Source organism: Odocoileus virginianus, chromosome 4 (genome assembly GCF_023699985.2).
Source record: "Odocoileus virginianus isolate 20LAN1187 ecotype Illinois chromosome 4, Ovbor_1.2, whole genome shotgun sequence".
NCBI lineage: Eukaryota > Metazoa > Chordata > Mammalia > Artiodactyla > Cervidae > Odocoileus > Odocoileus virginianus.
In genome coordinates, this window is record NC_069677.1 from 89,485,139 (window position 1) to 89,510,780 (window position 25,642).

General features: G+C 50.9%; 1 protein-coding gene across 1 annotated transcript in view; it reads right to left on the minus strand.

Annotated features, from left to right (window-relative positions):
* The window catches only part of SH3BP5 (SH3 domain binding protein 5), a 71,951-nt gene extending 48,699 nt beyond the window's left edge, over window positions 1-23,252 (minus strand). The window contains exons 1-2 of the mRNA XM_020875837.2: window positions 22,917-23,252; window positions 21,178-21,240 (exon numbers count right to left, since the gene is read on the minus strand). Coding sequence (XP_020731496.1) covers window positions 21,178-21,240; window positions 22,917-23,057 — 204 coding nt within the window. The 5' untranslated portion in view covers window positions 23,058-23,252. The remainder of the gene's footprint in view (window positions 1-21,177; window positions 21,241-22,916) is intronic.
* Window positions 23,253-25,642: the final 2,390 nt, after the last annotated feature.

Sequence of the window (25,642 nt, forward strand, 5' to 3'; positions counted from 1 at the left end):
GTTCATAATCAAATTCAATTTAATTTACCTCTTCCACTTTCGTTCTCTCACGAGTGTTGAGTGGAGTTTTCCAGAGACTACTTGATATGACATCATGAGAATGAATGAATGCAGGAGCAGAAATGAGAATCCAGCTCTCCTGTTAAGCCCGACAGGAAAGAGACTTGCAAAGGGCATAAAATGATGGCTTTCTTTTCACAATTTTTTCAGGGGGTTTGGGAAAAGTTATTTTGATAAGATATACATGTAATAGATTTATTACTGTCACTTTTAATGAATGGATAGTTTTAAAAATAAAAATTCATGTAAAAATGAATACAGTTTTTTTAAATGGGTAATAGATTCTACCCAAAAAAACAGAATCGCTGAAATGCTCAGTGATCACAAGAGTATGCAAGGAACCCGGGGCCCAAAAGCACTAGGTCAGCCGTGTCACCAAATCACGCCCGCCCCACCCACGCCCTGGGCCGCCCTGCAGCGACCCCGCTGGAGGGGAACACGGGTGTGTGTTCAGTAACAGCGAAGCAGCTATTCCTTCTCAGGCCTTCCTTTACCCCTTCTGATTTTCCCAGGGAGAAAACCTGCATTTGGAACCACTATATGTCTTCACTGCCTCTTCACATTTGCTAATCTCCCTTCTAAGAAAGGGGGAGCTGGTCAGGCTCAGAGCGTTCCCTAGAGAAGGGAATCTGCTAAGAATTTGATAAGCAAACCGATAAAGTCACTGGAAACCGGAGAGCGCTGCTCTCAAAGTCAGCAAGCTGGGTTCATCCACATGATTCTTCACTAAAAACCTTGCTTTAAACAAAGTTATTTCCCTCTGATGGCTGTTAACTTGCAGTCACTAAGTCTCACTTTCAAACAAAGGACAAATGTGAACCCAGGTGGGGAAAAAAGTATAGAATAAGTACATACAGAACAAGAATAAAGCAGAAATTATGACAGAGGCAGAAGAACAAGAGACTTGGGGTGTGAAGTCTCTCTCTTGTAGCAGGAACGTTCCAGAATTCCATGGTGCAAGGCACCATCAGACACGCTCCAACTTCCCAACCAGTTCTAAGGTGACCGATGTGTTTCTAATGTTACTAAAGATCCTGTTATTTCCCACCCCCCGCCCCTCCCCTCTATTCTTTTAGTGTACTTGTGGCAGCTGCTAAAACACAAAGAAACCACTTTCCCCAGGCTTCGGTGAGAAGGATCAAGCACCCCCCAGGCCGTCTGCATAGCTTTCTGCGGCACGGGAGAGGCTCTGAGTCTGTGTGGGGCTCCACAGAGGCCACCAGCCACACGTGGCTAAATTAAAACTGGATGTGTGCCTCGTGCGGCTGACTGGATACTGTACTACACTGTCATTTTTAAAGTAGAACTCGAGTCGCCCCATAGGGCTGGTGGCTGCCATTCTGGACGGCACGGGTCGGGCTCGTGAACCCGGATTCCGCTCTGCACTCCGCCTGCAGGGATCCGGCCACGCTCGCGGGTCCCCTTGCTGCCTGCCCTCTTTGCCTCTCCTGCACCAGGGAGTGGAAGTCACAGCCCTGGGGGACGGACGGGCAGCCTGGAGGATCTGATTTCAGCTCCGGGAATTTTGCAGAAGAGGCAGAAGCGGGAAGACTGTGCCTGGGGCAGAGCCAGGGCCTGGGGCACCAAGGCAAGAGGGCCGCGGAGCTGGGAGGGGGGCAGAGACGGGGTGCGAGGGCAGGGGCCCCCAGGGAGCCAGGGCCAGCCCCACAGGGACCACAGCAGCCCCCGCCCAGCACCTCACAGGCGCGACCACCCATCAGCAGGTTCCACCCAGCCAGGGAGCCTGGGAAGACAGGGGCCAAGGGGCCAGGATGGAAGAAGCCAGAGGAGGGCAAGATGAGGACACGGAGGTAACCACGGAGAGGGACGGGAAAGCAAACGCGAGGAGAGCAGGCAGCAGACAGAGGGCGCAGGAGACGACCCAGGGCCCTGGCCCTGATTCTGCAGCCACCCAGCCAGATCCCTTAGCAACCCAGCAAAGGCTCCTCTGCGGGGGAGACCCCCAGCGTGGCGAGTCACCGTGCTGGGCCCATGGGTGCTGGGACGCTCGCAGTGCCTGCTCAAGGCTCTGCAACGCCCTTCCCTTCCCAGGGGTCCCCCACCCTTCCGCCTTTCAGAAACCCCGTCTTTTATTTCAGCTGTTTGAGTTGTCCGGGGCAAAGTGAAGGGGATTCTAGCCCCAGTGCCAGGCCCAGGGGCAGGCCCCAGGCAGCTGACAAGGCCAACCCCGCTTCCTCTTTCCACGGCAGCACACCAGCTCTCTGGGTTCTGCACCAGCAAGAACTTCCTCCCACCGAGAGAGGAGAAGAGGAAAGAAGCGGTGCTGGTCAGCACGGTTTCCTGTACAAGCTGGCCTCCTCCGAGGTGTTCAAGCATCTGAAAGCTTTTGTTTAGGCCTAAGCGGAACCAAGTTCCTCCCAGACAGGAAGGCTGTGCTCTAGAACTCTGACTCGAGGAAGTTTCCAAACAAGCAGGTGAGGACCACTCCCATCCCCAGGACACACACCGCCGGCACAGCTGCCCTGCCCTGGGACACGCAGCCTTGGCTAAAGTCAAGACGCCACTGCCACTGGAGGCTGGGTTAAGACAGGTGGTAGGCCTGGGAATGCAGAAAAGGCTCTCTTGTAAACATTTTTGATTTAAAGTAGTTCAGACTTGGGGAAAATGAAGGTAAGATGCAGACATGATGGCCTTCAGCCTGAGATATTTCCCTGTGTATTTCTTAAAAATGAGGACATTCCCTTACATATCCAAAGTATGATGATCACAATCAGAAACTTAAAACTGATACAACGCCACTAATCTGATCCGTGATTTTGTTCAAATTGCATCAACTGGCCCACCAACATCCTTTATAGTGAAAGTGGTCACTCAGCTATGTCCAACCCGTTGCAACCCCATGAACTCTAGCCCACCAGGCTCCTCTGTCCATGTCTCCAGGCAAGAATGCTGGGGTGGGCTGTTGCTGTTCAGTCGCTCAGTCGTGTCCGACTCTTTGCAACCCCATGAACCGCAGCACGCCAGGCCTCCCTGTCCATCACCAACTCCCGGAGCTTGCTCAAACTCATCTCCATTGAGTCGGTGATGCCATCCAACCATCTCATCCTCTATCGTCCCCCTCTCCTCCTGCCTTCAATCTTTCCCAGCATCAGGGTCTTTACTAAGGAGTCAGTTCTTCTCATCAAGAGGCCAAAGTATTGGAGCTTTAGCATCAGTCCTTCCAATGAACATTCAGGGCTGATTTCCTTTAGAACTGACTGGTTTGATCTTGTAGTCCAAGGGCCTCTCAAGAGTCTTCTCCAACACCATGGTTCAAAAGCATCAATTCTTCGGTGCTCAGCCTTCTTTATGGTCCAACTCCACATCAGAGAAGTAGATGTTTTTCTGGAATCCTCTTGCTTTTTCTATGATCCAGTGGATGTTGGCAATTTGATCTCTGGTCCCTCTGCCTTTTCTAAGTTCTGCTTGAACATCTGGAAGTTCTCAGTTCACGTACTGTTGAAGTCTGGCTTGGAGAATTTTGAGCATTACTTTGCTAGAGTGTGAAATGAGTGCAATTGTGCGGTAGTTTGAGCATTCTTTGGCATTGCCTTTCTTTGGCATTGGAATGAAAACTGACATTTTCCAGTCCTGTGGCCACTGTGGAGCTTTCCAAATTTGCTGGCATATTGAGTGCAGCACTTTCACAGCATCATCTTTTAGGATTTGAAATAGCTCAGCTGGAACTCCATCACCTCCACTAGCTTTGTTCATAGTAATGCTTCCTAAGGCCCACTTGACTTCACATTCAAGGATGTCTGGCTCTAGGTGAATGTGAGTGATCACACCATCATGATTATCTGGGTCATTAAGATCTTTTTTGTATAGTTCATCTGTGTATTCTTGCCACCTCTTCTATCTTCTGCTTCTGTTAGGTCTGTACTGTTTCTGTCCTTTATTGTGCCCATCTTTGCATAAAATGTTCCCTTGGTGTCTCTGATTTTCTTGAAGCGATCTCTAGTCTTTCCCACTCTACCCACTAGAGTGGGTAGCCATTCCCTTCTCCAGGGGAATCTTCCTGACCCAGAGATCAAACCTGGGTCTCCTACATTGCAGGAAGACTCTTCACCATCTGAGCCAACATCTTTTATAGCAAAGGAAGAAAAGGTATTTTTCCCTGGTCCAGGAACCAGTCCAGGACTCACACAGGATCTAGTTGTCAAACTCTGTCTAGTCTCCCGAATCTGGAAGTGTTCAGGTTTTCACAGCCTTGATAGTTTTCAATAATATGAATCAGTTATTTTATAGAATGTCACTTTGGGAAAGACTCACTTTAAATCACTTTTGTTGACATTACACAGGCAGGAACCACCAGAATGGAATCAAACCAAATACAATAAAAAATATGTATGTTTAGGGTCTCCCTGGCAATGCGGTGGACAAGAATCCGCCCACCAATAAAGGGGACACGGGTTCAATCCCCAGCCGGGGAAGGGCCCAAAGCCACCAGGCGAATAAGCCCATGCGCCACAACTACCAAGGCCACAAGCTGCAGCTGCGGAAGCCCGTGTCCTGGAGCCTGCGCGTCCCCACAAGAGAAGCACCGCCGAGAAGCCTGCACACAGCGGAGAGAAGCCACCGCTCCCGGCAACTGGAGGAAGCCGCAAGCAGCGAGGAGGGCCCTGCCCAGCCGAAAACACACACACACTTTATTAAAATAAATATATTCAACAATTGTAAACTATTAAATATGCACATACATATATATCTAAACAGCCTAAGGTCCAAAGCTCCACAAAGGAGAAAACCCTTTCATCTTCAGGAACAAGGGTCAGTGGTTTGAGGCCCTGGAAGAGGGACAGAAGTTACATAACCACACACACACACACACACACACACACACTCTCTCTCACAAACATACACACACACTCTAACACACATATACACACACATTTACACACACAATGACACACACTCTCTCACAAACATACGCTTACACACACACACTTACACATACATACACACACTCTCCTCTAACATACATACACACACATTTACACACACACAATGACACACATACACTCTCATTCTCACACACTCTCACGCTTACTCACACACATGCTTACACACATAGACACACTTACACGCTTACACACACACATACTCTCACAGACACAGACACACACACACTGACACACACACTCTCACAAACATACACACTCACATGCTTATACACACTCACACGCTTACACACACTGACTCACACACACACACTCTCACAAACATAGACACACTCACACTTACACACACTGACACACACACACTCTCACATTCTCACACTCACACGCTTACACACACTGACACACACACACACACACAGTGACACACACACACACACTCTCACAAACATACACACACACTGACACTCTCACGCTTACACACACACACTTACACATACATACACACACTCTCCTCTAACATACATACACACACATTTACACACACACAATGACACACACACACTCTCACATTCTCACACATTCGCACGCTTACTCACACACATGCTTACACACATAGACACACTCACACGCTTACACACACACATACTCTCACAGACACACTCACACACACACTGACACACACACTCACAAACACACACTCACAAACTTATACACACTCACACGCTTACACACACACACACACACACACTGACTCACACACACTGACACACACACAGATACACACACTCTCACAAACATACAGACACGCTCACACGCTTACACACACACTGACACACACACACACACACAAAGCTGAGACGGCTGACAGGACTTGCTGCTGTTTCATTCCGGGCCAAACACGTGTCTTTAAACCCACAGGATTCTTCCTGTGAGAGGAGGCAGAACTGCTGAAACTGGCATTTTACAAGAGTTCAATCACTAGTGAACTATTTTTCCATGTCTACGCTGAGAGGCTTCACATATTTCCTCAACCTGAAGACCCACTTTCCCCCACACTTGCAGATACCAGATCTCAGATGGATCATGAAGCTACTGTGCACATTCATCGGGAGTGACGCGTCAGCCACGCATCAAGCGGCCCTGCATCACAAGGTCTGGCTCCGAATGAACACGCGCGCGGGCATCAGGGCCGGCCTCGGGGGCGCAGGGGCCAGCAGCACAGCCTCCCCGGAAAGCACGCACCCCGCGCCCGGCACTGCAGGCAGATGCTGCTGGCTCCTCCGGGGGGACCTTCCTTCTGACCCCCTCACAGAGCAGAAGGCAGGGAGGCCGGAGGACGCAAAGGAACCGAAGTCAAAACCCACTGCCGCTGCTGCGAGAGACGCGGAAGAACCCAGAAGGAACGGCTGAAAACGTCAAAAGAGGCTGCTTCAGCAGGCCTGGAAGCGGGAAGGAACGAGGCAGAGCACTTTCGTTTTCTCAAGGGCTTCTCTTCAGCTGTGCCCAAGTATGCCTTCAATAAGGATCAGAGTTTGGCTGCAGCTCAGATTCACCTCCGTGTTTTATTTCCCCGTGATCAAGACTGAGGACTCAGCCCATTCAGCGTGTTGCTAGATTCAAATCAAAATCTCTGTCCTGCCAGTAAACTGGGACAGCCACTACGGAAAAGAGTATGAAGGTTCCTCAGTCAACTGAAAACAGAGCTGCCACCTAACCCAGCAATCCTACTCCTGGGCAGGTATCTGCAGAAAACAAAAACTATAATTCAAAAAAAGATGCATGCAGTCCTGTGATCATAGCAACACGATTTATGACCTGGAAACAACGTAAATGTCCATCAACAGGGGAACGGAAGAAAAAGACGCCTGTGTATGTGTACATATGTGGGGGGCTTCCCAGGCGGCTCAGTGCTAAAGAATCTGCCTGTTTGATCCCTGGGTTGGGAAGATCCCCTGCAGAAGGAAATGGCAAAAGTCTTCTCTCGCCTGGGAAGTCCCACGAACAGAGGAGCCTGGCGGGCTATAGTCCCTGAGGTCGCAAAACAGACAGACACAACTCAGTGACTAAACAATATATGTGTGTGTGTGTGTATATGTATACATGTGTGTTCATATATATTAATACACACCCAGTGGAATACTACTCAGCCATAAAAAATGAAATAATGCCACTTGCAGCAACATGTGTGGACCTACAGATGATCACACTAAGTGAGGTAAACCAGACAAATACCACGTGATGCCATTTATATGCGTGATCTAAAATATAACACAGGGTCTTCCCTGGTGGTCCAGGGGGTAAGGCTGCTGCTCTTCCACTGCAGGGGGCAGGGTTCGATCCCGGGTTAGGGAACTAGATCCCACATGCAGTAAAGATCCCACACGGCACGACCGAATAAAACAAGTAAAATATGACACAAAGGAACTCACCTACAAAAAGAAACAGACTCAAAGGCACAGAGAACATGTCTATGGTTGCCGAGGGGGAGGTGGGGTAGAGACGGATGGAGTTTGGGATAAGCAGGTGCACACTCTTACATATAATGGATAAACAACAAGGTCCTGCCATGCAGCACAGGGAACGATATTCAATATCCTGTGATAAACCATAAAGGAAAAGATTATGAAAAAGAATGTGTGTGTGTGTGTGTGTGTGTGTGTATATATGTATAACTGAATCACTTTGCCATGCAGCAGAAATTAACACCACATTGCAAATCAACTATATTTCAATAACAGATTATTTTTTAAAGTCTCAGTCATTCACTATCAGGGATGGAAAAGCCTTTGCCCGTCATCTAACTCAGAGGCTGCCATTGCATAGAGCAGTAACTGAAGCCTCCCCCAATCCCAAGGATGTGTATCTGGTGAGTGTCAGGGCAGAGACTGAACACCTGGTCCCCAAGTCCTAGATCAGCGCTCCTCCACCTCACCAGCCTCGGTGGGGACCTCAGAGGATGCACCCTCCAAACCCACAAACACACAGCTGAAAACTACTTCGGCGCCTGGGCTCCAGCCTCAGACTCCTGGATTGAAATCCTGGGTCCTCATCCCACTGGCCGTGTGGCCCAGGAGAACTGGCTCAGTCTCTCAGCCCCTCTGTGTCCCAGCAATGTCCTCAAGAGCTGCTGCGAGAATTAACCTACGTAAACCACTGAGGACAGTGCTTGGAATGCAATCAGCTGTCGATAAACAGTAGTGATTTTTATGGAGGTGTTGTTCTTCAATAAACAGCAACGGTTCGACAGGAAAGGACCAAAGCTGGCTGAACACTTTACATGCGGGGTACAGGGCCAGGCACTTTACAATCATCACCTTATTTAATCCTTAATAGCTCTGCAAGATAGGTATTGCCCTTCCCCCTTCCGAGAGAAGGAAAGGAAAAACCTGGAAAAGCTAAAAACCTTGCCAAGACTACACAGCTTACAAAGAGGCAGGGGGAGGATTCAAATTTGGATTTCCTGAAGGCCCCAGTCCACGCTTTTCCTCTATCAGCTCTAAATCAAGTTTTCCTATGCTTTTTCAATCCCAAGTTTCATAGCATACAAGTACGATTTGCTTGAACAAGTTCCAACCTCGGGGGGGTGGATCCAATTTCTAACCAATGCATGCAACACCAGAATCCTTCTGCAGTGGGAACGCTAGCAAAATCCAGGGCAGGGGAAGAACGCAGCATGTCAAAAGCTGCCCAAGGGCTTTAAGAACCTTCCCCCTGAATTTACAAAGTGTCTGTCTAGCTATTGTACTCCGGGCCCCTGGGCGCCACTAATTTTTTATAATAGGCGTTGAAGCCACAGCATAATATTCTCTCAGACAAAATTTTAAAGAAATGGGGCAAAGCAGCAAAGAATCCCTTATGGCAGAATCCATGGCACGGCTCAAAACGGCGCGCTGTTGCTTTAATTGCCGCTGGCTGGTTTAAGGGTCACCGAGAGGAATAATCAAAGTCCTTGCTCTGCTGGCTGGTTATCCATTAAAGCAACTCGGCAAGGTCCGGTGAAACGAGGCTGTTCCTGGAGCCAAAGGACATCTGCCGGCTTCGGTCTCGGTGTGCCCACCCGGAGCATGGCCGCTCTAAAGGGGCTCAGTTGCCTTGGCACTGACCCCGTCCAGAGATGGAGTGTAGGCCCGTCCTCCTCCATCTGCTGGGCTCCTGGCTGCCGGGACCAGCAGATCACCACGGAAGTGCCGCTGTGGGACCCCCAAGGCTCTGGTGTTTCCACGTGGTCATCCTGAGACACCCATTGGGGGCAGTCAGACACCGCGAGGAGGGCAGGGCGCACCCAAATGACAGCTTGGCTACAAGTGCATGAGACTCCTCAGCGAGGACCACCCTGTGGAGTTCGCTCCAAATTCCCCATCCACAAACCATGGGCGAGAGAAAGCATTTGATTTGGGGTAAAGAAGCTTGGGGGTAATTTGTTAGGTACAGACAGGAACTAGAACCATGAGGAAGGACAATCTCTCTTCCATCTCTTCTTCTTCAAAAAGAAAGCTAAAAACCAGGGAGAAAACGTCAAATCTGCTGGTTTCAAATTTATCAGAATGAAGCTGAAGCCTTTTGCGTGCTAGCAGTAAAAGGGTCAGGTAGACAAAGAAACCCGAACTCCGGTCAACACATTGCGGGGTGACTCTGACCCCACACGACAGGCATTTACATTAAGCGGATTTGGCTGCAGTGCGAATACACAGCAGACGCTTCTGTGATTGTCTTCCTGATGACAATTCCTTTCTGTCAGAACAAACGCTACTCTCTCTCGGATAATCCAGCAAAACACAGCAAAGGAAAAAAGTCAGGCCAGAAGAGATCAAAATTGTTTTCCACCTTCCTTTAAGGAAATGAAAGAGGCTGGTTCTCTGAGCTCTCTAAGAGCACCTTCGCAAATCTGCAAACGATCGTGAGACTCTTGGTTAAGATGTGTTGCATAAAAGGGATACAGCCTCTACTTTAGAAGCATCTATGTGGTGATAGGCAGATTAAGTAACTTTCAGAGACCGAGTGCTGGGTGAAGATACTGGGATGCCTGCCAAAGGATGAGGTTCAAGAGATGTTTAATTCATCCAGCCAACCACACACACAACAATACACTGCTATGTTAAAAGGCTCTACAATAAACGCTCAGAAGGAAAAACAATAGTTCAATATTAAAAGGCCACAGGGACCGCAGCTCTCTGCCAACAGGGGGATCTGAAGATTCTCTCAACCATGGGGCCGACAGTTCCACCAGTCCTCAGATCCTGTCTTCTTTTGAGGTGACAACACCCCGAGACACCCTGCAGTCAGAGGGAAGGTACCTGGATAATGCTGGGGACACAGTCGGGTCACTGTACTGAAACAGCAGGTGCCCAGGTTCCCACAATGGTGCCAGGAAAGTTTACATACTATCTGTATAACTGTTTAAAAGGAAGACGGCGGATTTGTTTTAAGGCAGCAGGCTGCATCTCAACATTGACAGCTATTTCTATATTCTAGCCAACAGCCCGCACTAATATCACTTTCCTAAGTGACACTACAGTATCAGCGCTGTCCAAGGGCTATACGCACCCGCAAGTCTTTATCCACGTAGAAAGGATGCTACTTCTCAAATCCATCTAGTAAGTGTGAATACCTAAACATCCTTAATGTTTGGAATGTTTCCCACTGTTCTATCTTGGTGACTGTTTTGTATTTTTATAGATGAGGGTATCTTGGCTGCAAACAATCCTAAAAGGCCTTTAAGGCTCTTTTCAACCCTCCATGAATTACCATGTGAGAAGTTAACAATACAATAATTCATCAAGCAAACCCACCAACATCAGGGTTTATCTACAGGTAGGGCAGGGACTACCAATCTAGAAATTTTTTTCCCACCAGCCCTCATCGTTCCTAAAATTCCTTCCATAGAAACTCATTTCTTTGATTCATAAAGGTACCTTTTTATAATAGCGCTGCATCCTCCACCCTCATGCCCTGCCTATAAAAATGATAAAACATGGTCATTGCAAATAATGCAGAAAACATTGAGAAATGAAAAAATTAAACCCCCCAGCATTCTTAGCAGTAACCATTAAAAACTTGTGAGGCTACGTGCTTCTGAAACTATGATATTGCATCCCCCCAACTCCACCATCAACCAACGTGAATCAACATTTTTGCAGAATACAATGAAGTAGAAAAGTGAAAAGCCACTGGGATGTCACAGCAATGTCAAATGGCTAAAAAGAAAAACTTCTAAAATCTTACTCTCAATTTCTGTGGGTACTTCACCTTAATTGGGAACAAGCAGATTAGAGTCTGTGGACCAGGCTATGAGTCTCTCCTAGACCTTCTATCCTCTTTTATGTCCATGTTCTTTCACTGCATGTATATATGCTTTTACATAAATTCTACGCATAGTCTTATACAAGCATTTTTCCCACTAGATTTTTTTCCCACTGAATAGATTATGGCCATGTGTCCATATCCACACGTCATCCTATTCCAGTGTGAAACACTCTTGAAACCCGAGCATCTCCAAGCAGGGCAGAGTCCTACACCTCCATGAGCTCTGACCTTTAGGACTAAGGGGCTTGGGGGAGGGCAGAGGTCACAGGCTGTGGTTTACCAACGCCGCCTCTGTGCCCGGCATCAAGGCTGCCCAGGCACGGCCCAGGGGGCGATGCAGTCTCAAAGCAGACATGAGGGAAAAGGGCCCCGCCCGTTCTGCGGGACGCTGCGTGTGGCAGGAGCCACGGTGAGTCCACAGAGCATCAGGCTCTAACTGCAACTCCGGCCATTCATTCCCCAACTCATCACGAGCAGGCACTGTGGGAGATACTGGGGTGCAAAGATGGGGAGGGCAAGCCCTTCCTTCCAGGGGCTGAGTCCAGGGCAAGGAGAGCCAGACCGGTACAGAAATGACCAGAATACAGCCTGAGAGACACGCGTGAGATGGCTAGTGCTGCTTCAAACAGACTCCTGGGGGCCTCACCTCCAGAGATTCTGAGTCAGCAGGTCTGGGTGGGCCCAGGACCGGGCAATCCTAACTTGGTTCTGCAAGGACCACAGCTTGATAGCATTTCTCGAGGGCAGGGGATCCCCCCGCCAGGCAACCCCGTCCCCTTTCCCCAGGACACTTTCAAGGCTGGAGATGTGCCTGGGTGTCACAACTGAGCGGGGGGCACAGGAAGGGGTCTCAGTTACTGAGAGGCTGCTGCTAAACCTCCTAAAACGGACAAGACAGCCCCCCACAACAAAGAATGTCCACAGCGTCACTAGCACAGCTGCGCAATTCCTTGAAAGCAAGACACTCAAGGCCTCGGTTTCATCAGCAGAACAGGGATGATCGGCTCTATCACACAGAGTCCTGCTGAGGATTCAGGGATCTTACACAAAGTGCTTAGAACAGGGTCTGGCACACGGGAGGCACTTTTTATTGCCATTACTACTATTATGAGCCCTCATTATTACTGAAGAGCAGATAGGAGTCAAGGACATGCCAGGATGGACACAAGTCCCTCCTGCAAGGACCTGCCACGTATAGCCCTGGCCGTCCCTCTCCCAGTAACAGCAGCAATCATACTGCTGGCTTACTACGCGACATCAGTGGGATGAGGAAACTGAGGTTCAGAGACATTGAGTAACTCGCCCCAGGCCACACAGCCACCAAGGGGCACTCTGACAGCATTCATCCGCTCGCACATCAACTGAGCAGCCACTACGTGCCAGGCAAATCCCAGGAGACACAGCCTAACACAGCGCAGCTCAGGCGGAGAAACAGCCGATTTCCAGAGCCCAAGGTCCGTGGCTCCAGACCCCGCAGAGTCCGCCCCGCTGTAATCCTGGCCCTAGGAGCCCTCTCTCTGGCCCCTTGCCTGGAGCCTGTCTCTGACACAGGGTCCTCATGGCAAGGCCCGGGGAAGGAGGGCGGAGCATCTCGCTGGAACCTTCCCCGCATCCATCCTGAACATCCAGGGGGTCCCCGCGCTCCTGGCCAGCCCCACCTGCAGGAAGCCATGCCTGCACCTGGGGCTGGGCAGCAAGCAAAGCCCTCCGGCCCACAGTGTCTCCTCCAGTCCCCCCAGGCCCCCCAGACCCCCCAGGAGAGTCACGACTCCAATTCACGGACGGGGTGACTCAGGCTCCAAAGGGGCAAGTGCCCCCAAAAGTCAGCAGAGCTCAAGTTCTAGCCACACCACCTGAAGCCAAGATGTCCCTCCACGCGCCCCTTTCCCATGGCTTTGGGTTTTCTCTCCCCACTCTGACTATGAAGTGAAGTGAATCACTCAGTCGTGTCCAACACTTTGCAACCCCATGGACTAAACAGCCCATGGAATTCTCCAGGCCAGAATACTGGAGTGGGTAGCCTTTCCCTTCTCCAGAGGATCTTCCCAATCCAGGGATCGAACCCAGGTCTCCCGCACTGCGGGCGGATTCTTTACCAGCTGAATCATAAGGGATCAAAGCAAATAACTCAGAAAATATAGAAAAATATAAAGAGAATACATCTCACTCATCTCTCCACCAGATACAATAGCTGGCAGGTAATTCTTTCCAGATCTGTTTATGCACATAAACGTATTTTCTAGAATAGCATCATGATTCTAAATCATGAACCCATGCTCTTGGAACCTGCTTTTTCCCATTCAGATGCATTTCTTGGTTAATAACAAGCTGGTCAACACATGAAGCCTGGATTCTCTCACCCAGCGCCTGGGCTTGGCATTCATCTATTTCAGCAACCCCCCACTGATAGTCAGGTGGAGTCACCATTTTCCAACATTTTCAAACAAGGCTGCGGTGAACCCTGCTGGACCTGGATCTGTGCCCAGTCACCCCCTTAGGATCAATTCTTCCAAGTGCGACTGCTGGGTCAAAAGTCACGGACATTCCAGCAGCAATGTGGGGACTGTCACCCAAGCAGGCAGCCCCGAGTCCTACTGGTCGGATGGCCGAACTTCGGGTCAGAGCTGGGTTCCCCAGAGGCCCAGAAAAGCCCTCACACACAGCCAGTGACCGAAGGGTCTTCCCCCCCCAGGCTCCCCTCCCAGCCGCGCCGTCCAGACTGTGGGGCGTCTGCACCGGCCACTCTCCACCCTCCCCTGCCGGCGGCTGGCCCTCCCAAAAACCCGAGCCCCCGGGCCTCGATGCCAAAGCCCCCGTTACATCAGAGCGCCCTCCAGCTCCCAAGACCCTGCCCGGGGCCCCCACTCTGCGGCCAACGCCTCCGGCACAGTGAGGACCCAGCAGGATGGAGCCACAGGAGGGCCTCGGGGCGGGCTACACGGACGCCTCCAGGACATGGCACAGTGCAACCGGATCACCTCGGGGACAGGGAGAGTCAGCTTCACCCTGCAACACACAGACACAGCACACCACACAGTCATGCACACACACACACCAGACACACACCACACACACACATCTTACAGGAGAAAGTGCTGGGTACAAAGAGGTTCCAACCTCACTCATGCCCCCCCACACACACAGTCATGCCACAAACACACACCCCCCACACAGACACACATCCAACACACACCCCACACACAAACACATACACATCTTACAGGAGAAAGTGCTACAGCACTGTCCTCTGAGAAAAGAATTTCTCTTCCCCTGACTTATGCTAATAATCCATTAGGAGACACCAGGCTGCTCCCAACTCACCCCCTCTTCTCCTCCCCCACCCCAAGTTTCCAAGCTCAGGACAGTTTTTTAAAGAGAAATTGTTTGCTAGGTTTTGGCAAAGGAGAAGGCTGATGCTGGGTGCAGGCCTTCTGTGAGTCTGAGGAACACAGATGTCCGGAATTCGGATGCTTTTTCAAACCGCCTCCACCCCAGCACCCAGGGAAAGAGCATGGCCGCTTACAATGAAGCGCCTCTGCCCCCGCTGGGAAGGGCAGGCTGAAAAAGTCCGCGAGCGATGGCTGTTCGGAGTCAGAAAAATGTGCGTGGTAACTGGGCCTGGAGGGCCCTTCCTGCTCCTCAGGGACTGGTTCAGCCCAAGACAAGCCCACCTTCAGAGCGGCAGGGGATAAGGAAACACTGCACACGGTGGAAAAACCAAGGAACTGGGCATGGAGTTTTACAAATCGTGATGACAGTGACTTAGAAATTCTCTGTGCTGCCTCTTGTTTCAAGCCTGAGAACAGATCGCTGGGCCGGGTACACCGCGTCCAAGTGCATCGGCCCATCTCCCTGCCTGCCGCACGCAGCCCGGGCAAGGCTGCCAGGGGCAGAAGGGCTGCTTCTCTTTCTCCAGCCTCGTGGTTCGCCCCACCCTCCGGGCACCGGTGCTCCTGTTCCCCCAGGCTGGAGTGCCCTTCCCGGCCCAGGCCTGCCCCATTCAGACAGGCTTTCAGGGAAGCACACAGTGGGTGCTCAAGAAAGACTCCGTGAGTTAATGGTTAAAGCTGATTAACCAATGCGCCTGTGGGAAAATATGTGTGCTTTCTTAACTTGAAACATCAGGCTTATATTCGAGAGCCTCTCTGATAAAAGGCTGGGATTCCCTGGTGGCTCGGAGGGTAAAGTGTCTGTTTGCAATGTGGGAGACCTGGGTTCAATCCCTGGGTCGGGAAGATCCCCTGGAGAAGGCAATGGCAACCCACTGCACCACTCTTGCCTGGAAAATCCCATGGACGGAGGAGCCTGGTAGGTTACAGTCAATGGGGTTGGGAAGAGTTGGACAAGACTGAGCAACCTCACTTTCTTTCTGATAAAAGGTTACTCCCTTCAACAGCCTTGAAAAGGCTGGCTCTCCCAACAGAAATCAGAGGACAAAGGGGTTACCACACTGTCCAGGCAAGGTCAGAGGCAAACCAACATCGCAGGAAGGGGCAGATGTCACCTGACAACAGTCTGGCATCAGACACCTTTGATCATCTCCCATTTAAATCACCAAGACAACAGAATGGGATTCAGGGGTGCATTCCAGCTGACGCCTCAGCTACGACGCCCAGAGGCAACCATGCCACAAACTGTCACCAATTCTTTTTTTTTTCTTTAAAAAAAATTGTATATAATTTTGAAAAATTACTTTCTACTCAATACTTTGGCCACCTGATGCAAAGAGCTGACTCATTGGAAAAGACCCTGATGCTGGGAAAGATTGAGGGCAGGAGGAGCAGGGGACGACAGAGACATCCAACAGATGGTTGGATGGCATCACCGACTCAATGGACATGAGTTTGAGTAAACTCCGGGAGTTGGTGATGGACAGGGAGGCCTGGCATGCTGCAGTTTATGGAGTCACAAAGAGTCAGACACAACTGAGTGACTGAACCGAACTGAACTTTCTACTTCTAGTTAATACAAAATATTGGCTATATTCCCCATGTTGTACAAACATCCTTAAGGCTAGTTTACACCCAGTACTCTGTACTGATAACCACTAGCTTGTTCTCTATACCTGTGAGTCGGCTTCACTTCTGTCATATTCCCCAGTTGGATGTATTTTTCAGACTCCAAATATAAGCAATATCATACAGTTTTCGTCTTTCTCTGTCTGACTTCTTTCACTTTTACGTAATGCCCTCCAAGTACATCCATGTTGCTGCGAATTTCATTTTGCACGGCTGAGTAACACTCCATTATGTGTATACGTACCAAAAATTTTTTGGCCGCACCACGTGCAGGATCTTAGTTCCCAACCAAGGATCAAACCCGTGCCCCTTGCAGCGCAAACCTGGATTAACTCCTGGGCCACCTCTTCTTTACCCATTCACCCATCAGTGAGCACTGGGCTCACCAATTCACCTGAATCGCTCCAGGCCACAAGGGGTGCTGGGCCCCACAGACTGTAATCAAAAAGCAGAGGAAAGGAAACGCGGGCAGCTGAAGACCTACCCATCGAGGCTCTGAAATATACACAGTCAATCATCAATATCTGTAAATCTGTCTACTCACTAATTCCAAAAAATACTGTGCTGGTCTACAACCACCTGTGGACCCGCTCAGACTGGCAAGATACTTCGGTCACCTGCGGGGCCTGTTCCCGGGGAGGAAGGACAGACACCCTCTGCCCCGTTCCAGCTCTCATGCATCCTCAACACAGTCCATTTAGTGCCACACTTTCTGCACTGGGCTTTGTGTTTGTGACTTTCCTGCTTAAAACGGACCCCAAGCCTAAGGCTAAAGGGCTGGCTGGTGTCCTAAGCCCAGGAAAGCTGTGAAGAGCCTAATGGAGAAAACACGTGTTGAATGAGCTTTGATCAGGCTGAGTCATGGTGCTGATGGCCAAGCTCAACATGAATGAACCGAAAATGCACAATAAATAAGGTGTCTTTAGGGACTTCCGTGCTGGTTGAGTGGTTAAGACTTTGCCTTCCAATGCAGGGTGGAAGCCAGGTGTTCCATCCCTGGCTGGGGAACAAAGATCCCACAGGCCAGAAACTCAAAACAGAGAACAGAAACGCTATTTTAACAAATTCAATAATGACTTTAAAAATGGTCCACATTAAAAAAAAAATCTTTACAATAAAATCATGGGCATATTAAAAAGCAAAGACATTACTTTGCCAACAAAGGTCCGTCTACTCAAGGCTGCGGTTTTTCCAATAGTCATGTATGGATGTGAGAGTTGGACTATAAAGAAAGCTGAGCGCCGAAGAAGTGATGCTTTTGAACTGTGGTGTTGGAGGAGACTCTTGAGAGTCCCTTGGACTGCAAGGAGATCCAACCAGTCCGTCCTAAAAGAAAACAGTCCTGAATATTCATTGGAAGGACTGATGCTGAAGCTGAAACGCCAATACTTTGGCCACCTGATGCGAACAGCTGACTCATTTGAAAAGACCCTGATGCTGGGAAAGATTGAAGGCGGGAGGAGAAGGGGACAACAGAGGACGAGATGGTTGGATGGCATCACCGACTCAATGGACATGAGTTTGAGTAAACTCGGGTGATGGAGAGGGAGGCCTGCGGGTGTGCTGCAGTCCATGGGTCCCAAACAGTCGGACACGACTGAGCAACTGAACTGAATGTGTCTTTAAACAGAAACACAAAGTTAGGTACTGATCAGTGGACACTGGGGGACCAGAGGCTCACGGGAGCCTAATGAGGTTGAAGTTACTGAAAGCCTTTGGACACGACATTTCCCTTGGGAGCCACGGCTTTGCGCAAGCTTAGCAGAAACTTGTGCAAACAGGGAGGACCATCCATGTGCTACAGGGGCTGCTCCCTGGCCCACGCCCTTCGGTGCCCGCCCTCCCCTGGCACCCCACCGATCCCTCCATCTGCCGCTCCGCACACAGGCTCCCTTGCACGGCAGCCTTCTGCTCAGTGTCTTCCGGAGACCCTCGTCAGGTCACTCTTCTGCTGGACTCACGGCAGTCAGTAATTACTAGCCACCCCTCCACGCCGCAGCCTCAACTGAGACATCAACTCCCTGAGGCGCGGCCTCTGTCTTGAGCAACCCTATCTGCTTGGATCGGCAGAGGCTGCAAGCCCGACACCAGGTGGGTGCCCAGTGCCTGCCCGCAGGGACAGAGCGTGCCAGAAACTGCCATCAGCTCCCTGGTGGGCTCTGGGAGCGTGAGCAGCATCCAGAGAGCCTGCACAGCGGCTGAAGCCCCACTGATTAGACCCGGGCTGCCCTCCTAAACCTGGTTGGTCTGAAGCGAGACGTGCTCTAGGTATAAAAGATGCACAATACTTCCAAGACTTGATACAAAAATATATGCAAAACATCTCATTCGTGATTTTCCTGTTTTGATTCCACACTGAAATTATTCTATCTCAAAAATTCTGGGTTAAAGGAAATTGGATGGAAATTAGCTTCAGCTGTTTCTTGTTACTTTTTAACATGGCTGCTAAGGAAGTTTTCATGACATCCAGAGTTTGCACTATAATTGCCTGAGTCCACCCTGGTTATTGGAGAAGGAAATGCAACCCACTCCAGTATCCTTTGCCTGGAAAATTCCATGGACAGAGGAGCCTGGCGGGCTGCAGTCCACGGGGTCGCAGAGAGTCGGACATGACTGGGCGCCTAACACACACACACCCTGGTTATAATAAGGCCACGAAAGGGCAGCTGGTGAGCCGGGTCAACCCTGACCCCCTCTCCCGGTGGCTGCCAAGTGCTCTCCAGAGCCAGGCAGGAAACACCTGTCAGAGTTTCCTGTGACGCACAAAGACCTAAGTGTGTCCAGAAAGGGGATTCGGAAATCAGGGCTGAAAAGAGTTGAGATAGAACAACTGTGCCCTCAGCAGGGGAACACAACCTGGACAGGGGCCGGCATGGAGTAGCCCTATAAATATGTGTTGGATGAATAAATCGTGCATGCGTGCTGCATCGCTTCAGTCATGTCTGACTCTGTGACCCCATGGACCATAGCCCGCCAGGCTCCTCTGTCCATGGGATTCTGCAGGCAAGAACACTGGAGTGGGTGGCCATGCCCTCCTCCAGGGCATCTTCCCGACCCAAGGACTGAACCCACGTCTCTCACATCTCCTGCACTGGCAGGCGGGTTCTTTACCTCTAGGGCCACCTGAGAAGCCCTGAATAGATCAGTACTTTGCAAAAAAAAAAAAAAAAAACTATTTCTAACTTATCTGCTGGTATTTGGGATCGCAGAACATGAGAAATGGAAGGGGATCTGAAAAATGACTAGGCTCTGCCGTGTGGCTGAACTGTGAGGACACTGAACCTCCACGTCCCCCCCTGGAGAACAGGTGGTCCCTGCCTCCCACCCTGCCTACCAGGACCAAGCCACCCAGCAGAACTGGCTATGATGAGGGGAGTTCTCTCTGATCTGTCCAATACCAGGCCTACTGCGCCCCTGAAAGGTGGCTGCTATGACTGAGGGAGTGAACTTTTAATTTTACTTAATTGTAATTAATTTAAGTTCAAATAGCCACATGTGGCAAGAGGCGGCCATCATGAACAGCATAGCTCTGGGCTGCCGTGACAAGGTGGAAGGAGGACTCTTGGGGGACTCCCCTGGTGGTCCAGGGGCTGAGACTCTGCGCTCCCAATGCAGGGGTCCAGGTTCCACCTCTGGTCAGAGAACCACACCCCACACGCCGCCACCAAGAGTTCGCACGTCACAACTAGAGATCCTGTGTGCTGTAACCAAGACTCACAGCAGCCAAAGAAAGGAAAGCATTAAAAAAAAAAAACAACTTTTTGGAAACATCAAATCCTGATAGAAATGAAAGGGGTCGTGCTGCTGAATTAATTCCAAACGTGAGACTCTAAGAGATTTCAACTGCCCAACCAACAGTCCTGATTCATCATAAGTGCAAAAACTTCCCACACACAGAGAAGGTGCTTCACTTGAGGGAGAAAAGGGCTCACAGATGAACCAGAACACAGCTTTCAGAAGCAGGTCGGCAACCAGCTGTGCCTCTCCGGGCCACCTCTGGCCTCAACGTGCCGGGTTGCCTGGCTGGTGGATGACATTCCTGAGACCTCCCACCCCCTCACCCGGAGGGACCAGCAGCAGCCCGCCCCTTCTGCTGACCTTCCCTGCCATTCCTTCTGCTACTGACGCGGGCCCTCCCCCAGCTCCCAGACACAAGCGGGGGTTGTCAAACCTGCTGGGAAGTGGTGGGAAAACCGACCCCTGTTGAAAAGGGATAGGAGCTAAGTGGGAGCCATGAAGAGCGCTAATCTCTTTACTCAGGCGGGAAGATGCCCATGAACTTCAAATCGAGGTCTCAGCTCCCCACATTTTTCCAGGCAGGAAAGCACTTCCGAGACTAAACAGCTTTTCTTTACCATTAAGGTCATTAATATTCTACAACCAAGCAGACAATAAAGAAAAAATGCAGGAGAGTGGAAGGGCGGGGGCGGGGTTGGGGGGGAATAGTTAGGGCCCAGAAGTCAAAAAAGATCTAAGTGGTTTTGAGGAAACACATGATATTTCCAAGTAGCAATGTAAGGAGTCACCGTAAAAGATTTAATAAGAGATTTTGTGAGCTCATTCATTTTTATCCATTAAAGGGCACAGCTAATTTCCCCCCTTAGTCCTTCTAACTTTGCAACAGACCACCTTAACTTTAGGGCTTAAGAGTGTGTGAAGCCCTTGGTTTGGGCCCCTCCCAGCTTCCAGGATGAAAACCATGTGAAATTGGATCCACATGTGTTCCACCCACAAGCTGGCCTCAGTAGTGTAATTTACTCTGTCCGGCAGCTTGCTGTTGCTCAACTTCAAGGAGGGAACGCCAGCAGCCACTCTGCAGTTATTAAAACAGAGTGAACCAGCCTGGGGTCAGCAGGACAGAGGCCACCTTCACTTTGGAACCCAGCTTTCTGTACCTCAAGTTCAGTCTCCCGTCTGTTGATATCATCCGTGGATTGATTGAGCTTCTCCAGTTCCCCCTGATGAAGAAAAGGGATAGAAATAAAGACTTCAGGGATGCATGTCTTTGGTTTCCACTGTGACTCAGCCCCAAACCCTGCAAAATTACTCTGGCCAGTTTGTAGGAAGAGAAACCAGTCTGTACTAATTGTCAAGGAAAACAGTTGCGCCTTGGCTGGAAGAACAAATGAATGTCAGCATTTCTGAAACCTTTTTCTTGATAGTGGCCTTTTTGAAACTGACTTAAGGTCCCAGGAATTCGTCTTTTCTTAGAAGGTCAATTATTTATTGCAGGTATGTGCCTTCAGGTAAACCCACCTGTTACAAATGGTTTAGAGGCTAAATCAAAATAATGCTTTCTGCTTTAGAGCAGGAATTTTGCAGAAAAGATAAAAGAAAACAAAGCCAAGCCTAAAGTATAAACTCAATGAAATCATGCAAACCAAGGGTGGAATTCTGGCATTAACTCACCCATAGTTGAGCATTTTTCTGTAGAGAGCATTTTCTTCTCAAACTGCCAATTATTCAATCTACATAGCTGTTTACAAAACAACTAAAACTAGCTTTAATCCTCCTTAAAAATTTACAAGCTAACATTTTGTAAAAAGCGCCCAGCATGAAGTTAACTCATTTTACTCTGCAAACAAAGGATCTTGTTAACAGAATTCCCCTACCAAGAAAACAAAATTTAGTAGCCCGAACTGATTTTAACAGAATTCCTAATATGAAGCTTTTTCCACCTGATTTTTATCTTGCTCACCTGCCATAACAATTCAGTTAAACACAACAGCTGAGTTAAATGAGCTTTTTAATAGATCTGCGCACTGAAAAACCAATTAGGTCTCCAGAAATCGCAGCGCATGCTGAAAAGCAGCATTTTGTTACAAGTGACTTATGTTAGAGTAGAAAAAATGGGTCTCGAAAAGGGATGTGCTGTGTCTTTTTGCTTAGAAGGTGAAGAGGTTAAGCTGTCACTTTGAGATCTCGGCTAGGAAATTGCTTTTTAATCATCTCCTGGAGACATGGAGGCGCAGGAAGCAGGCCAACCCTCTCGCCTTCTCGCGCGTCAGCTTTGCGCACCAGTTGGCCCTGATTTCTGTTCACACTCGACCTCACCAGGAGGAAAAGCTGGGTTTTAAACCATTTGAGGGCAGCCGGAGGGCTGAGCCGGGGGCGACAATAAACCCTTCGGTTTGCTAACAATGAATCGGGGGGCGGGGGGCATGGCTCCGGACGGTCCTCTCTGCCAGGTGAGGGCTCCGACCCCCGGGCAAGGCGGCCGCCCCAGGTGTAGGGGGCGGCCAGGGCCACCGCCCCGGGGGCGCGCGCTACGCCACCGGCCGGGCACCCGGCGTCCGGAGGTTGCGCAGAGCCCGCGGCGCGGCAAGCCGATCGGGTACCCCGAACCCGGCGAGGAGCCCCCGCCCCCTTTCCTCTTTGTTGCACGTCCGCCCCAAGCGCAGGGCAAGCTGCGGGCGACCCCCGGATCCCACCGGGGGTCCCGGCGATGGAGTCGGGCCGCGTCCGCGCGGGCACCGCAGCCTCCCCAGGAACCGGGCGAAACCCGGCGCTCGGAGCCTCTCTCCCCCGCAGCCCCGGGCCTCCCCGGGCCGCTCCCCTGCGCGCAGGCACCCGGAGCTCCGAGGCTGGCTGAGCGCGGAGGCCAGAGCCCCCGTGCGCCCCCCGCGCACCCCACCTGGATCCGGGGGTCCACCTCCTCCTCGTCCGCCAGACCGGGTTCCATCCCGGCTTCCTCCTCCTCCTCCTCCGAGTCCCGGGCAGGCGGCGGGCGCTCCGCCGGCCCCTCCGGGCGGTTCCGCCTCGGCGCGGCGTCCATGCCGGGGGCGGCTGAGGGCGCGCGGGGCTGGCGGCCGCAGGTCGCGCCGGAGCCTCCTGGCCACGGCCGGGCGGTGGAGCTGGGCGCCGCTCGCGGCCGCGGGTCCCCGGGCTCGGGAGGAAGTGGGCGCGGTCGCCCTCTCTCCGCCGCGGCCGTCAGTGCCGCCCGCTCCGCCCCTGGCCCGCCCCGCGCCGCTCCGGCTCGGCCCGGCCGCCGGGGGAACCGCGCTCCGTCACAAAACCTCCCCACCAGCAAGCCCGTAGGTAGTGAAATGGGGGAGCCCTCACCCCAGTTTTAACTTAGCAGCCGGAAGAGATCGCCAGCTCCCCAAGGTCGGCCGCCGGGTGTCCGGGTGCTCTTCCCCCTCCCGCCTCTGCCAAGACGAAGTGACTCCGTGGAGGGAAATTGTTAATCGTTCAGTCGTGTCCGACTCTTCGCGACCCCATGGATTTAGCCGCCAGGCTCCTCTGTCCAGGGGATTCTCCAGGCAAGAATACTGGGGTGGGTTGCCTTGCCCTCCTCCAGGGGATCTTGCTGACCCAATGAGGGAACGCGGGTCTTCTGCATTGCAGGCGGGCTCTTCACGGCCTGAACCGCCAGGGAAGCACGGTGGAAGGAAAGTTTGGGGTATTTCCACCATCTGAAGTCCCCTTTAGAAGCTTGTCCTCCGTGACCTTGGACCAGTTGCAAGACTCAAACCCCTATGTACACTCCAAGCACTTCTGTCCCCTTGGGTGAACCTGAGGAAATGTATCCCCCTGAAGATTTCCCCAGAAAAGGGAAGGGAAACATGTGCTCACATAGACACAAACCGACCCAGAGGGGAGCCGGCTCCAGCTCCAGGGGTGGATTCCTTGTCCAAAGGCTGTGCCGGCCCTGAGCAGAGCTCCACGCCCAAGAAGCTCCGCTTTCAGAGTTGTGGGACGGCTCTACCTGAATAGCTGGGAAGCATGGAAAATCCATTGATCAGGGTTGTGGGCGATTGCATGTGTGCGTTCAGCCTTCTCCAGGAGATGCGAGTGTTAACCCGTTAATGGGCACACTCCATCCAAGGGGTTACTGACTGAGGAGGTGTGCTGCCCACCCTGAACAGAGTGGGGTGCCAGAACTTGCCCGGCAAACTCAAAAAAATCCAAAGAATAAGGGTCATGTCTGCGCTTTTATGAAATGTCAGGGCCACTGTGATGTCAGGGGAGCAGAAGGGCAGATGACCCTAGCAAAGCAGGCAAGGGCATTGCCCCTGGCCATTGCTGATGTCTCTTTCACTACAAAAATGCAGAGTGTATGCTCTTTCTACGCAAAGGCTTGTGGCCCGTGGGCTCTGTTGAGTTTGGAGCGCAGACTTCCTTGAGAAAGAAGCTTCTTTCTGGGCTTGTCATTAAAGCCGGCCTTGGGAAACCTGTTTATGGTTGGTTTTATCAGAAGCGAAGTTGGGGGGTTAGTCCTTGAGCAACGTTCAACCCTACACACTCTGGTACCGTGGTCCCCCCATCAGAGGGAGCGTCACTGTCTCCTGGAGGTAATATAGGTGTATGTCGTGGGTTTGTTTCTGAACAGGTCACACCTGTTCGTTACTCTTTAAATCAAGAGAGAGTCAGCAGGTCTTTGTGAGATGTTCTCAAATTCCTTGCTAAGGACAGAGTTGCTTTTCATTTCCCAGTGATGGATGAAGGCAGGGTCAAGATGGCCATTAAGAGTCACTTTGGGGCACAAGAGCCACCAGTTTTTCCTCGTCGGCTTGGAATTGAGCCTGTACCTGAGCAGACGGACCCCAGCTGTGGACAAACTGAGACAGGGGCTAAAAACAAGAAAAATGAGGTCAGCCCTGATCCAAACACTTCCTAAGTGGTGGAACCTCATGGTCACCATTCGAACAGCAGCCTCCAGAATACGTTTCTCTTTAAGTTTAGATTTAAGAGCAGTCAGTCAGTCAGTCAGTTCAGTCACTCAGTCTTGTCCGACTCTTTGTGACCCCATGAATTGCAGCACGCCAGGCCTCCCTGTCCATCACCAACTCCTGGAGTTTATTCAAATTCATGTCCATCAAGTCGGTGATGCCATCCAACCATCTCATTCTCTGTTGTCCCCTTCTCCTCCTGCCCTCAATCTTTTCCAGCATCAGGGTCTTTTCCAACGAGTCAGCTCTTGGCATCAGGTGGCCAAAGTATTGGAGTTTCAGCTTCCGCATCAGTCCTTCCAATGAACACCCAGGACTGATCTCCTTTAGGATGGACTGGATGGATCTCCTTGCAGTCCAAGGGACTCTCAAGAGTCTTCTCCAACACCACAGTTCAAAAGCATCAATTCTTTGGCGCTCAGCTTTCTTCACAGTCCAACTCTCACATCCATACATGACCACTGGAAAAACCATAGCCTTGACAAGATGGACCTTTGTTGGCAAAGTAATGTCTCTACTTTTTAATATGCAATAGGGTAGTTCAAATGCCTCTATGGGAAACGGGAAACGGCTTCTGAACATCAGTGTAGACTTTTGTTGCTTTATTTTTAGAAGACCTGGGCCAGCTATAGCAAGGATCCCAATAAGTGTTCTGAAGTTTGAAAAAAGGAAAATAAATAAAGCACAG